At 40.3% G+C, this 15,773-nt stretch overlaps 1 protein-coding gene and 1 long non-coding RNA gene across 3 annotated transcripts in view; both read left to right on the top strand.

Moving 5' to 3' along the window:
* Positions 1-3,910: 3,910 nt before the first annotated feature.
* Positions 3,911-7,506, top strand: LOC106937099 (uncharacterized). Of its 2 annotated transcripts, XR_001422311.1 has the most exons (6): positions 3,911-4,184; positions 4,605-4,785; positions 5,230-5,369; positions 5,477-5,591; positions 5,666-5,786; positions 6,840-7,506. It is a non-coding gene; the product is annotated as an uncharacterized LOC106937099 (long non-coding RNA). The 2 variants fall into 2 exon arrangements; XR_001422310.1 differs by having other exon boundaries at positions 3,911-4,785; positions 6,840-7,505.
* Positions 7,507-9,717: 2,211 nt separating this feature from the next.
* LOC106937098 (transcription factor COE3-like) overlaps positions 9,718-15,773 on the top strand; it is a gene marked incomplete at its 3' end in the record, with an annotated part of 89,985 nt that continues 83,929 nt past the window's right edge. Inside the window, exon 1 of the mRNA XM_015018443.1 lies at positions 9,718-10,387. Within this exon, the coding sequence (XP_014873929.1) occupies positions 10,254-10,387 (134 nt within the window). The remainder of the gene's footprint in view (positions 10,388-15,773) is intronic.

Raw genomic sequence — 15,773 nt, 5'->3', positions numbered from 1 at the left:
TGCTGTCAGTAGCAGAGTTGGCATTCTGTAAATTCTCTGGAAGAAAGTCAGAAAAATATGTAGTTTAATGTTTGACAATGACTGATTTATAAATCAAGTCATTTCTCAATAATGTATAAAAAATACAGGAAAATTATTTGTTTCTTGTCTTGAAATGTTAAATGTACATTAAATGATGGAATTATGTAAATATGTTCTTTAATTAAACACTGTAAAAGTGTCTGTTCATCAATGTGAATATAAAAATAAGAATCATTTCTATCAAATAAAACATTGTGCTCTTTATTCAGAAATGCACCGAAACAATTAAATAATCACATCAAAAGTTAGAAACTCTCTTTAGTTATTTCTCTGATTATCAGATATATTAATGTGTGAGAAAATGTGTCAATGACAGGAATTAATTTAAAATACTTTGTAGAACGGCACTTTGAAGTTCGGTCCATTTACTTGTATTAGCTTACTGGGACATTCAATATGGCGGACGCTGTTACGTATCGCAGAAACGGGCCGAAGCGCTCCATGACCTCTGACCCGCTCCATGACCTCTGACCCGCTCCATGAGGCGTCTACGTGTTCATGTTTATGGGCTCCAATTTTTTTAGCCATAACTGCAAGAGCTGTACAATGAACAAGATGCAAAAAGTTAAAATATCTGTGAGCTACTGGTACAACAACTGGGTTTTGTTGTGTGCTGTTGTGTCCATTAATTAGCCGGTACCATCCATTGCCTTATGAGGGCGACAGCGGACTGTAGCCAAAACTTAGCCAGTACAGCTAACACACGGCTTGTAGCTGCCTGCTATTTCAAACTTGAGGATATTGAAGATCCAGCGTCAGAAATGGAAGACGGAGGTTAAAAGGAGCTGTACGGTTCGTTCACTGGAATAATTTGTTGGAGGAAAATAATGCGGGAGGAAATCCACTGTTACGGGAACAGGCTGAGAAGGGTTAGGTTTAGAGAAAAACAAAACAAGGTCTAGGTGAAAAATAAATCTCTTTCTTTTGAACAAGGGTCTTTGTTCAAATGTTTAGAAAGGGAGGAAAGGGGGGATTCCAGATGTAACCGACATGAGAAAATCTTGTTTGAGAATGACCTCTGCTCTCTCTGACTTTTACTGACTCTGGACCTTTGCTCTTTCTCTCTCCTTATCTTTGGTTTTGAATACGTCTCAAAGAAGGTGACAAAATCATTTAGACCATCCCATCTAGGTAATTTGAAACTGCTTACAGGTTTAAAAGGAGAGGACACACCTTCAATGCATATATTAAAATTAGGACTCCACCTCTTAGTAAAAACCTCCACTCCACAGAAGCAAATCGAATTGCTTTGTTTGTAGCCGCATGAGCAGTTCCCAAAGGCGCCTTTGCTTTTTCTCTTATTGTATTTTGTTAATTTTTCTACTTTTCTCAGGTAATTAATGTCTGCTTCTGGTTTTGACTTTTTGATGTTTTAGGTGTGATGCTGATCTGTTTTTCTCTCCATTTAATTGTCTGAATAAAACCCTAGATATGTCTGAAGTTGAATGGCGAGCAGTTGTTCTTTGTGTGGTTTCCACTTTGTAGAGGAACCCTGAATTCGGGACACTAGAGGAAAACAAACATTTTATTCCTCTAATTTAAGTTTATTTAAGATTAGTTGAATTGTGTCCAGTGTTAGTTATTTTCTATAGTTGATTCCATCGGTGTTGAATTAACTCTAATGGGAGGAAAATAAGCTCCTCCCTCCTTCATCGTCTTCCGTGGAGTGAAATTTGAAAACTGCTCCATTTGTTTTTCTTCTCCTGTTGTTCTAAACGGTAAGTGCAACTTCTTAAATAATAATAATAATGATGTGACTTTTCCCACTAATTTAATACTTTGTCTATTTTGCAACAGCTACCCGATTTATTAGTTAGCAGCCCATGTGTGGGTTGCTAGTTAGCAGCTGTCGCACTTACAACAGTAACACCATTGTAACTGCAACTTTTACACACACACACACACAAATATTGGGCTGTGTACTTGTAAAAAATAAAGTTTGATTTTTGTACCATTTAAAATCATAATTTTGGCCATGGTAATTATTAAGAGAATCAAAATCATTAGGTTCTGGCTCGTTATATTCTCTTGTGCTCCCGGATTAATTGATGCCATGCGTGGAAATAAAAGCCACACAGAGTTAACATTCAGAGCTCCACGTCATGCATTTTCAGAATTTATTCAAACATTTAAAAGTATAAAATCACATTGACAACACAGACACTTCAAACACACTAAAGCAGACATTCATTTACCTGAGACTAATAGAAAAGAAGAAGAAAGATAAAAAGGCAAAGAGTCTTTGGAGAGTTGCTAAAGCAAATTTGATTCGTTCCTCTAGGATCCATACTTTTATTCAAAAGGTGTTTCCTTTGTTTTAATTTACGCGATTAAGGCGTGTTGTTCTCCTGGTATGGATAGACCCAGTTTCAAATTACTCAGTTTGGGCAATTTTATTACCTTCTGAGACCTGTTTAATTTCAGGGCTACGGCACTTCTCAATCTAGACAAGGGAGACCTATAGGGTCATTTAGAGCAGGCTCTTCTCCTGCCAGTTTGAGATGTGATGTTACTCCTAATTCCTGGTTGGAACAAAACCTCTAGTCTTCCACCAGAGTTCAACCAAAAGTTAACCTGTCTTAGACCTATTTTATTTCCCTGTTGTGTAATTCCTACAAATCCATATCAGTGCAGTAATTTTAAATCGACATAAAGCCTGGTACGCAAAGTGGTTCAGAACTTCTGCATCCTCTTAGATCAAAGCACAGATTTTAAGAATAAAACACTTATAGAATATACCTGAGCATTTTCAATATAAACACATTCATTCTAAACATTTTCTAATTAATGTGCTCATTTTGATTATATTTAACTAACTGATATTACATTTGGCCTAGGTTAGAGACTCCATGTAGTTAATAAAAAACTACAAATTAGACTAGTTCAAGTCATGTTAATTTTAACTAAATTGCATTCTACTAATTAAATTGCAATTATTGTTAGTACTGTGTTGTTAGTTTGTTTGTCCTTAAGTTTTAGTGTCTCTCTGAGGGAGATGACTTGAGATGTCTCCTCGCTGCCTGTGTGCCAAGGTTAATTTATGACCTGGTTCCTCCCTGATGACAGACATTCTTTTCTCCAGGACTAACTTAAAGCCCTCTAAGATGTTATCCAAAGGACTCTTACTTAATTCACTATTTTCACGTCGTAAGATTTAACTGTATTAAACCCTATGAATATTTATTTTCCTCAACATAATGTAAATGCTACTAGCCTTTACATTCACACGGCTAACAGGTAGCACGCTGAAGTGTTACATTCTCCAACATGCATAGGAGTATTGCACTGAGGGGAACACTTGACTTAAGTCATTTTTGCTTTGTCTAGATTTATTCCATATGTAACATACTTAAATGGTTCAAGTTAAATCCTGCTAAAATACACCAAGTTGTATTGCATTCACCTAAGAAAGAGCGGGGTATTATGGGTAATCCTCAGAGCCATGAGGATCACTGACGAGGTAACGTGTCTCTGCTATGTGATAAAGAAATATTATTTATGCACTTTGAATATGTTTATGGTTTTTGTTTTTGCATATTATTGAAATATGTTTAATCCAGGTCACGCTAGTTCTGCTATTATATAGTTTTTGTCGTGTTTTAGGAGTGCTTAGTGCGTGAGAAAGTGTGGTGGGAATTTCCCACGCTGTAACATTATGGCTCCGCCTTGCAGGAGCTGGTTTTATCCCAGAGACTGGCCTTACCTCGATGCCCGTTGTGTCAAATGTAGATGGTGAATAAAAGAAACGACTGATGCCAACTTGAGCAGCTCCTTGTCGTTCATTACCACACCAAGAGAAGCCACCAAATCCACATAGGCCACACATACATCAGTAAAATGCTGATCCAGCATCATCGTGACCTGGACACGAATGGGAAGTTGGATGAGATTGGAGGGGAGTTTGTCTTTCATCAGCTCTGTACAAAAGACTGTTATTTGTTTTCAGCCCTCTAGACTGGTTTTCCTTTATCAAGGTGTTTTATATGTAGTATTTTATTTCCACCACTGGGTGGCTCCTCGACCATATTTGTTCATAGATCTGAGTGTGGATGTCAACACAGACTTCGTTTATTACCTCTTTCTACTGTGTGCGTCCATTGAATGTAAGTAATGCTGTTGGTGGTTTAGTTCGGTTTCATAAAAGCCTAAGAGCTGTACTTGTACTTTGTCCTGTTGAATATTATGGCCGTTTGGTGTGGGTTACTCGGATTGTGGAGAGCTAAAAGTTAGCCGTTTAGCATTAAGCTATTAAGCTCGGTTAATTAGATGCAGCTGTTATTTGTGTTGGCACTTTCAACTGAAATGCCTTATTTCTCTTGTATGTTTTATCATGTGACGCTATTATTAGCAGGGTTGATTATTATTTATGTGTAATTATTGTTTACGTTCTCATACTCAGATATTAACCAGTTGCTAGTCTATAGTAATCTTTAAACACATTTATTCACTTTGTGGACATTTGGTTTATTTGTGAAAGTATTTACAGGCAGGTTCTCATAATTTCTATTTGTTTATGTATGTAGAAAAACACACACACACCTATGCCTTCATATGTATGGAGGAACCTCAAGAGCTAATAAAAGTCAAGTAAAGCTCAATACTGAACTCGGACGTTCTCTTATTTGTCCTAACCCGACACCCTGGAGTGATTGTTTATCCATAACCAAACCAGCCTCAGTCTTCATTACAAGCTCCACGAGGAAGGTTTGTGGTTTTTAATTTAACCTCTGTGGAGTCGGTGGGAGGGAATGATAGGCTTTTTTTATGTACTTGGTTCTTAACACTAATACAAATTTGTGGTGAGTAAAAGGGGTAAGCCATTGTATTTTCAATTTTGCAATATGTTCACCATGCTAATCATATGAACTCAAAATACTAATAACTCAAATAAAGCTAATTACAAAATCTGGCTGATTATATAATTACACTTTAACTTTTTCAGTCATTGAAAGATTTTTCCTGCCACCTGATGCCAAAGTTGCATCGAAGGGTGCGACAGATACTGAAGTTGATGGAGAAATATTCAGTGATCTCATTAGACAAGCCAATGTTATGCTGAATGTTTTCTGCCATGATGGTGAGATATAAAAGCAAATTAAAGATTTTACAAAAAGATGAAACTGATATTTGCTTTGTCTTCTCCTTAAGAGTTCTCAGCAGGTTCACCTGCTTCTGAGCCTTTCTCAGACTTCAGCTCAAATGCATCAACCTCCACAATAATGATGGATGAGATACTGTGCAAGAAGCAAAAACCCGACACTCCTGAAAATGCAGTGTCTGCTAAAAAGGTAACATGATTTCAGTGTGCCCCTAAGCTCTTTAAACATGTTGTGCCATATGTAGGTAATCTAAATGTCTCCGTCTATTTCCTTTTCTATTTTTCTTAATTTCATAGCTGGTTGAAGGTGCTCTACAAAATATGTCTGGTGGTGAAGAAGTTCTGCAAGAGTGGAACAACAGAAACCCTCAGTGGTGAACATGCTGGTGGCTCACAGAGTTAATAAACATAGGTAGGTGTGTTTTTACACTTCTAAATCTATGGTAAAAAGTCAATTTTTTTCACTAAAATGAAATCTCCTGTTAGGCACCTTCCTGCTAAACCAATCAGAGAAGAGTACCTGAGGATGGTGACATCTTCCAAAACCACCTGAAGTCTCCAGGAATCAGTGCGTGGGACGCAGTCGAGACTTGCTGTCTTTTATAAGGTAATTGAAATAAAAATATGTGTAGTAATTTGTCACTTTGCTTTTATAGACATTACATTCAACAGGTGATTAAACACAGCTTTGAGTATGTCTGGGGAAACACTAATTTCTTGCACTGGTTTGTATGAATCCTTAAAGTTTTATAACTTTAAGGATATAAAACTTATATTATAAGTGAGTTTGCTCTCAAGTTGAAGGGCTGTTAGGGACAGTTCAGGTTTGTCACCGCTCTCAACCTGGAGTGTCGGCCAGAACACCACTCAGCCAGGATTCAGCTCAGGACCAGATGTTTAATGAAGACACGAGGCAGGGTCCTTTAACTGCTCTGTTTTACAAACTGTATCACAGATATTGATCCAATGAACATGGATGGCATAAATGTGTCTACATGAAGGTGTGTATGGTTTCCTAGAATAAACAAAAATACAGAAAATAAGTTCAAGGTGTCCTATCATTACACCATGCCATTATACCTTAGATAAACTAAGAAGGAAACCTCTAAGTCAATATTACTAAGCAAACTAAGGCAGGTTAACTCCACAGTTAACTAATAACCATGCCTCTGCTCCACTGAGCATAGATATGTATGTTCAACACAATGCTCTATAATACACACATAGCATTTAGCTTGGACTTAGCAACAGGTGAAATAACAGCAAACAAACTTCAAATCACTCATTTAGCTGCAGTAAACACTCAAATATTGCAACTTACTTCTCAATGACGCACTTATAAGGAGAACACATATCTTGCAAGTCTTTCCCACGTGTTAGCACAGTGGTTCGGTTACCAAACGTCCCCACCAGAAATCAGCAACGTTGGCTACGGCAAGGTGACGACGTCATCGCTGCCCTACTACGGTATGCCTTAAGGGACAAAAGTAACGCTGAACAGACAACACATAATACAAAGAAATACTCAACACCAAACTTAAACTATATATAAGGGTCTTTTGAACATATATCCTTAAAGTTATAAGTTTAAGGATATAAAGTTATATATCCTGGTATGCCTGGTTTCTTATGTTTGGTGTATATATTTTTTTAATTTTAGTCATGCTGCAGTTTAGAAGAACATCTCTGGGACCAACGGGGTCTGCAGTCATACCTCCTTGCTGTTTGATGTCAGAAGACCAAGATTGACATCATCATGATAAGTGACTCATCCCATGCCAAGCAAACGGATCCCTTGGAGCATTTGATGAGTTATTCAAGACATTTTGTGATTGATGTCTTTTATGATGCTGCATTAATGAATTTTTATACATCCTTGCATTGTATAACATTGATGTTGGCAAAATGAAGGAACCACCCAGACTTGAGAGCAAAACAAGTGATATATTTTTAGTTGACAATCATTTTTTCCTTTGTTAGCCTTTTGATATTCAAAACTCAAATGGAAAGCTAATGAATGTTTGTTCACTGTACAACAGTTTAAAATGTTGGAAACACAGCTGCAAAAAATAAAACAATTGTTTAAAATTGATTTTTTTTATTTTAGTTTTTCTGTATTATAATTAATTTTAACCAGAGTCATAAAGTAACACATTTTGGAGTAAATACCTAACACTTGAAAGTGTTAAACTAACCCTAACAAAGTAGTTATTTTTTGTTATTTTATCAGTGTCAACCATTGCATCCCATAGTGTTAATGTAACTCTGAAGAGTGTGGACCATATAAACCCTGAAAAGGAGTTAATTTCACTCTGGGAGTTAAATCAACACTGGGCTTTTGGCTGTGCGTTTTCCTCCAAAGCACTCAGCAGATTTGCTTTTGGATATTTTTCATAACTCGACTGGAAGCCCGATGCAGCTGGAAATGGTTTAATGGGAAAACTGACGTTCTGCTGCAGACAGCCGTGTGTCAGATGTCCTCCAATACATTAGTTTTGTTTTTCACTAGGAGTCGTCTGTTTGCTGGCCTTGGATTTGCTGTAAATACATGCAGGACTTTCTGAACTGTTTTAATATTTCTCTTAAGAGGTTTCCTGGTTAGTTCCTTTGTTTTCTATCACAACTGATGCTTTTTATCAGTATTTTTTCCTGTCTCTCCAGTTTGACTAAAGCTTTTAGGATGAAAATGCCAAAGTGCTAAAAACCATCAGAATAGTTCAAACAGCAGCCAGTTTCTCCAGAAGCAGTTATTCTTTGTGTCCACTAAGAGGCGCTGCCGGTCTGCAGTAAGCTTTGCAGAGCGAAGCGTGGCCTGTCATAAAAGATTTTACAAAGTGTTCGGTTCCGTAAGATATGGCAGATGACCATGAATGAATTTAAATGATGGATGTATTTAGATGGAGACTTTAAGCTGCTTGAAGGTTCTGCTACAGCCAATCAGAAACTGAGGAGGTTAAAGGTGACCAGGCTGCAGGGGGGAGTCAGTCCCGACTCCCTGCAGGTCTGAACGGTGTTCACGGAACCACGGCTTAAAGAAACTTTGTAGAAAAGGTGATTTTCAACATGTTATTGAGCTGATTTACAGACCAAACCATTCCTGAACACCATTCCCAATAAAAGCTCATTAAAGATCAATTTATGGAAAGTTCTTGCATCATTTCAGGAATGCCCAGTAACTTTGATGCTTTAATAAAATCAACAGCTCTGTTTTCTCAGCACAGTCGTTCAGAAATCCTAAATATAAAGTTTTATTCACAGACTTTAGTTGCAGCTGAAAGGGTCCGGTCCGGTCCGTGTAGTAGGTTCTGAAGCTGCTGGGTCTTCATCCGGGATTTAGGGAAGTTTGAAAGGAATTAAATAAATTGGATCTCAGCAGGTTCACTTTCAGTGAACGGACGTTGGTCATCTGTTTAACCGTCCGGTTTTAAATGATTATCTTCTCAGATGTTGGCTGATGCGACTTTAAGTCAGTTTATTTATTGTTGAAAGGTTTTTATGATTTAGGATTTTCTAAATGTGTGGCTTTAAAGGATCGAACTCCAAAACCTCAACGTGAATAAATATCTGCAGTGACTGAACCGATATTTGATTCATGATCGATGGACCTGTTGTGTTCCTCCTCTTCATCATCTTTCTCTTCATCTCCATGTTTGCAGCTTCTCTCTGACTTTCTCTCTCTCGATACTGAAGATTTTTTCCAGGATTTCCAGACGTTTCTGTTTCCCAGGAGGAATTCACTGGGCTAAAGGAGAATAAATATTTAATCAGCGCTGCTGTGGAGTTTCTGCTTAATTAGTGGATTTCTGAAAAAAGAGAAAATGCGCAGGAATCTCAGCATCTTCATCCTCAAAACGTCAAAAGCCGCGATCAAACAACTTCCAGAATGTTAGTGATGAAATTTATTTTTTGTTTTCATTGGAATCGGTTCCGTTTTAATTTGATGTGAAATAAATCTCTGGCACTGAAACGCATCTTATTAGGGGCGCTGGCTGCTGCTGTGTGTAAAGAGAAGCAGAGCGCCATATGTCTGCGGAGTTAATAAATAAATATAGACGCAAAAACCGCCAATCGGTGCCAAACTAGCGCAGCGCCGTCAGCCTGAACTGCAGATTATTCCGCAGAAGTTTAGGACAGTCCGGATGGACTGGATCCAGACCCGGATGGACTGGATCCAGACCCGGATGGACTGGATCCAGACCCGGATGGACTGGATCCAGACTCCGTAGCGCCCGATCTGCTGCAGAGTAAATCAGCTTTAATGGGTGTTGAGCTTCTCGTTTCCCAGGTAACCCTCAGCGGTCACGTGTCATCAATCTGACCTGCTAACTTTGTTTCTTCAGCGCGCGCAGCCCAACACGCGGAACCCCATATTTGGAGCGGACAGTGACGCAATTAGTGCATGCAGCCAATCAGACGCCGGAAGTGAGCCTCGTATTCAGATGAGCAGGCCTTGTATGGTCGCGCCACGCCCCCTCCCGCTCCACGCGGGTCCCGCGGGACCTGCGGAGCGGTGGAGCCCGAGAGAAGGAGCTCTCCGCCGGGACGGAGGAGCCATAAAGAGCCGGGGAGGGAGGGCAGATTTCTCGCTGCCCAATCCCCCTGTTCCCCCGGGAGCAGCAGCCTTCCTCGGCCCGTCCCTCCCTCTTGTTTGCTAATCATTTCATTTTACCCCCTTTTTGAAGCGCTGCCTGTTTTTTTTTTGTCCCACTTTTCTTTTCCACTCGGTCCGCGGCGCTCGCCTGTCTCTGATCCCGGATCCCCGGACTCTCTGCCCGGCCCCTCCGAGATGTTCTCCGCGCTCCTCCAGCTCCGACCCGCGGCTGGGATCTAAACCAAGCCCGCTGAAACCCAGAGGAATCCGCGGCTCTTCTCTGGATCAGGACCCGGCACTTTGAGGAAGCTCCATCCCCTCCTCCTCCCTCTTCCTCCTTCACCCCTCCTCTTCAGCACTCCTCTTTTCTCCACCTTAATCCAGGTGGTCCTCTGGCTTCTTTGAGCGGCTGGTACAGGGAGGATTATTCTTCATCTTCTGTCTTGTTTCTGGTGAAGACAAAGCTCCCAGAAGGACAATCTGATGTTCTCCATCCAGGACAGCCTCCCCCGGGGGGCCCTGACCATGAAGGAGGAGCCGCTCCCCACCGGCATGACCCCGGTCCGCTCCTGGATGCAGGGCGCAGGGATTCTGGACGCCAACACAGCGGCCCAGAGGTAAAACATCCCCGAGGCGCGCAGCTGCGGTTAGACACCGAAGGATCTGCGAGGCTCCGGTTCCGCTTAATGCACAAAACAGGCAGTAAGACGAGGTCCGCCTGCAGGTCTCTGTAGCCAGAACATGAGGTTTTTAAATCTAACAGCTGAAAATAACTTCAGCTGCGTGGAGGGAGAGAAACTTCCCAGATCAACTGTCACACAAGCGTATTCCGCTTTAGTTCAATCTAAACTTTAAAAGTGGAGAATGGTTACAATTTAGATCAAAAAGCAAATTTCAATCATTTCTTGAAGCTTCTGCTGCTCCGCGCCGTTTCCTAAAACCTGATCAGAGACGAACAGATTCACTCATTTAATACATTTATAAGCGGCTCCTGTCCGCGACTCTCCAGGAACATTTATGACAATAAACCATAAAAAACTGTTTGCAGTTGGACCAAAAATTCAAGAGTTTTATTCATAAAACATTAAACTTAAAATAAAGGGTACCTTTATTTTTATTTAAAAGAAAAAGACTAATTTAAGAGAACCGCACCACGGGGTGATAATTTTTTATTTTTTTTTCAATCGTACATTAAATGTGTACAGTAAAGATAAAAACCAAAATCTGCGGCCTAAATTAAAACTTATTCTAAAAGCAGAAGTTTTTCTTTTCACGCTAAACTCGCTGCTGCTTTGACCTGAAACCGTTTCAGGTGAAACTCCGGTGAATCGATGCGGGAATCAGAAACCTGCCAACTAAAATCAGTGCTGAGCAGCGAGTTATGATTTGATTAAGGGTTTTAAATATTTGTAGTTTTTAATCTAGCAGAAATTTCATGTTTACATTCAAACCTCGGGTTTTAATTTTATTCACAGATTATAAAACGCACAAAGATTAAAGTAACATTCCCTTCAGCGCTTTAAATTATTTTCAATTATTTTTCTATCTTCCATTTTTCAGACAGAAGCCAGGATTATTCTAATTTATAAAGTAAGTTTCCGCGTAAATGTCACGTCTCGCCTCTTCTCAGCAAAACTGAATCCAAAGGTTTTCCAGTTCGACATTTTCAGCTTCATGAATGAATCCCGGGGAACCGGGAACGAGGCTGGAATGATGGGAATGTTCTCTGAATTTAACAGAAGAAACTCAGAATAAATCCCAGTCCGAGGGGAGAAACTGGAAAAGTTCTGAATCGTGACGTGTGGAACTGGTTCCGATCCTACAGGAATGGGTCCAAACGAGATTCCCGGTTTCTGAACCAGTGGATCTGTACTTCATCAGTCTGGTCTGCAGCTGAATCAGAGTTTATAAAATTTAATAGTTTCCATTTAAGATGATCGATAAACTGATTAACGACCATCTAACAGAGAACAAGACAAATTCTGTCTGTAACAGAATCAGATAAAAGAGAAAATAGGAAATAAATCAAAAAACCTCTAAAGTTCGACAGGAAATGGTTTACATTTGATTTCTAAAAATAAAACCGAGGCATAAAATCTGGAGAAAACGTTTTGAAGTTCTGGACTTTTTTTTAATTATCCTAAAACGTTTGTTTCTGAAAGAGAACAGAACCGGTCTGCTTCCGGTCCAGATGAGTCAGTTCGGATCAACCCGATTCTTTAATCCTGAAATATTGTGCAGGTGAGGCGGACTTTGACTGAATGTTCCGGTCCATATGGACTCGGTTTCGTCTGTAAATCAGATGAAAGATGTTTGTTGGAAATGAAACTTCATAACGTGAGACGAGATTCTGTCGAAGTTCTTTCAGATATTAATCATATTTTATATTAAAATTTGAATATTTAGTGAGAATATTTGGAGCTTTTCTGTGGAGTAAATTGAATCCGGATTCCGTCTCACATAAATATGGATTTTATTATAAGAGCTGCACGTTTAAAGATTTACTCTGTAATTAAAAAAATGGAGTGAAATAAAATCTGACAGGAATTAATAAAGTGATCAGAAGTGCAACTCTGAGCCTGAGAACAGCTGTTAAAAATTAAATAACAGAACAAAACAAATTGATTTATTGAAACATTAAACCACAAGCTTTTTTTTCACAAAATGGGAATTTTTACTTTTGACTGATAAATAAACGACTTCTCTTTTCCTTCTCAAAGTAGATTTAAACACATTCTACAAAATGTTGGTTTGATGCATGAGTGGAAAAAAACAACCAAATCAGAAACATAAAATAATCTGAATGAGTTGCATAAAAATCCCAAAAAGTTTTTTAAATGGTGCATTAATGCTGCAGTTTGGACTGAAATGATGATGACGATGATGATGGTGTCTGAAAGGATTTTGTCAACATTTGGTCGTTATGTTTTATGAAAATCACTCCTAGATGTTTCGCAGAATGACGAGAAACAGAAACGCTCAGAGTGAAACTCCTTCAAATTATAAATATGTTTTCATTTTGCTGAGATTTTCTCATATCCTCCACAAATAATCAGAACTAAAACTGAACATATTTAAACATGTAATTAAAATCTAATTTTTCAAGTGAAAATCTCCCAGGTGTAAAATAAAAATAAAAAAAACAGGTTGGAATATTTGTAATTTTCTCTGAAGTTGGAACAATTTTATAAGGAACTAAATGAATCTGTTTCTCCCCCTAACAGAACGAGTTGTCTGCTCTCCAGACCTTAAAACTGTCCCTGAACACCTCAGTGCTTCAGTCTGTGGCTCACCCTAACCCCATGAACCATGAAACGTCCGGAAAGCTCAAAGCTGCAGGTGTGACTTTCTAAAAGATCCTCCTTTAGTTCTGAGATCTGTGAAAAGGGGGAAAAGAAGAACCTCGGCTCTTCACGGTCCGTTTTTAACTGAACACATTGTAGAGATAAAACAAGTCAGATGATGAGCTGAAATTTAAGGTTTTCAGGCAAGAGAGAAAAGGGACAAGAATCTAATTTTTTACAGATATTTCTGGTTTATTTTATAGAAATCCAAAAGTTTAATGTTATAAAGTGTGTGTGTGTGTGTGTGTAAGCATGTAGGAGGCTCATATTGCCTTGCCACTGAGCAGGACGAGCCTTCATCCCCGCTGACCTTTGTCCTGTGGGGTTAGAGGTCATTAGCACCTGCAGCAGGTGACGGTGCATTCAGGGCTTCTCTGGCGCGTTTTTCCTTTTCCTCCTAATTTCTGTGCAACTGCATGTTTTGCCTGTGATGGACTGGGGACCCGTCCAGGTGACCCCGCCTCTCACCTGGTGACCTCTGGAGGTCGGAACCAGCAGCTCCACTGGGGATAAGCGTGTTAGATAAACACATGGATGTTTGCTGCGATGCGCCAACGCTCTGAATGACCAGGAATCATGGAAATAAATGGGGACGAGGAGCCGGAGCTGCAGGTTATGAAAACAAACCTCCATAAAACAACTGGAGAATATTTTCCATCATCTCGTTTTTGGCCGCAACCTCTGCTGAGATCGGCTGCAGGATGTCTGACAGAATAAATGATGCATTTCAGCTCAAATGGTGGAGCAGCGCCAGCCTGCAGCTGCAGCCGCCCGGCCTCCATCCATCCTCAGCCCACAAGAGAAATATTTAAACTTCACCAAACCGGAAAAAATCCCTAATCGCTTCAAGACGAAGCTGAAAAAAACAGGAAAACACCTGCAGATCCGAAAGCTTCTGATTTACTGAAACCTGAACACAACACCGACAGAACTGGGTCAAGCGCCTGACACGTCTGAAAGGCAGCGGAGATTTCCCACAGGCCCTGAATGCAGCGCTCCGACGGCCAGATATTTACATACACTTCATGGAAGAAAAATTAATTTTCATATCAAATCAGAAAAAAGTTTCTATTCAGGTCCAAGATCGGCTCACCTTTGGCCTCCAGGTGATGAAGACGTCTCCATCATCATCATCATCAGACGTCCAGCCATCAGGCCGTTTGGGTTTTGTGTCTCACAGATGAACATCTTTCCACATGTTCAGCACAGCGGTGGCAGCATCATGGCGTGGGGGTTTCGCTGCATGAGGGACCGGTGCGCTTCAAGAACCTCCAGCTTTGCTACACAGTGAAAGAAAGGGAACCGGCTGCCGTTCTGGAGGGTCCATCACAAAGTCCTGATGCCCAAAACAACTAGTTGACCCGGTTCCTCCAGTTCCAGGAGAGCAACGGATCAGAACCGCAGCAATCTACGTGAGACAGTCGATCGGACCATTCCACTGATTTGGCAACGTCTGGATCAGCAGAAAATGTCAAAAATGATCTCCGTCACTTTTCTGAAAGAGAAAAATCAGAAATAATTCTGGTGACCCGGTCCGGTCCGAACCGTCCAGTATTAGTTCAGTTTGTGTCCATGTATGAAAACTTGTGGTGTGTCCTTCAGATTGGAGGCTTCATGGCTCAGCAAGCAACATCCACTGAGACGTCAACCTGCGGTTTGGCGACAGGCCCAGTGGTGGAGAAAACAACGGCTGGTTGCCAAATACGGCAACTAGCCTGCGGCGGGTCGCGTGGCGGCGCTGTTTGTCCTTTAACAAAATCAAATGGATCCGGGGGTGGAGCCTGCTCTCTCCTGCCGCCATGAAAACTCCCATGATGCATTCTCCCAGGCGCAGGGAAACATGAAGGCGATGAAAACCAGACGCGTTTTCATTTCTATGCCGAAGCGTAGAAATGAAGCGTCTTGTCAAAGATTTACCAAGAATATGAAACAATAAATAAATATGACAATGGAAGCAACATGGCGTGAAAGCAGAAAGTTCCAAAATGTCTTCCGGCGGTGAAAACTGGAATGTCTACCTTCCACAGTATTTCACCGGTGGACTCAGCAGACGATCCCTCAGCATGATGCTGCCGCTGCAGGAGTCCAGCTGCTCATTCTGTTTATCGCTCTTTATTTCCGTACAACTCAGGAGTTTGAACTGGAATTGTCCTAATAATTGCTGCAAATGTCTCCCATTGCCACTGGTTTGGTTTGAATGCTCATCTGTTCTTCATTGACCTGTAACAGAATATTGCCGGCTGCCTGTTGGAGGATCAGGACGGTTTGCTGGCAGTGGAAGTTTAACCAGTTCAGTCGCTAAACTGCTGGATTAACATTTAATCCTGGAATATAATCCCTGTTGTTTTTGGGTTAAATGTAAAGTTAAAGTCCAGTTATTGTAAAGAAAAATGCAGACTTTAACTAGACAAATGTTACTCCGGAAGTTATCTGATTATTTTCTGCTCCGCACATTCATCATTTATTTCAGTTCAACAATTCTCATCTGATCCGTTTTTAAAGCCAATAATCTCATTAAAACTGTTTGATCAACAAATTGATGTAATGTTGGGAGAGAGAGAGAGAGGGAGAGAGAGAGAGACAGAGAGAGAGAGAGAGAGAGAGAGAGAGAGGGAAACAGAGAGAGAGAGAGAGAGAGAGAGAGAGACCTCCTTCCTCT

Source organism: Poecilia latipinna, unplaced genomic scaffold, assembly GCF_001443285.1.
Source record: "Poecilia latipinna isolate Pla-1442-1.1 unplaced genomic scaffold, P_latipinna-1.0 Scaffold2273, whole genome shotgun sequence".
Classification (NCBI taxonomy): Eukaryota; Metazoa; Chordata; class Actinopteri; order Cyprinodontiformes; family Poeciliidae; genus Poecilia; species Poecilia latipinna.
The sequence above is the reverse complement of the archived record's forward strand: the minus strand, read 5'-3'. Positions and strand labels throughout refer to the sequence as shown.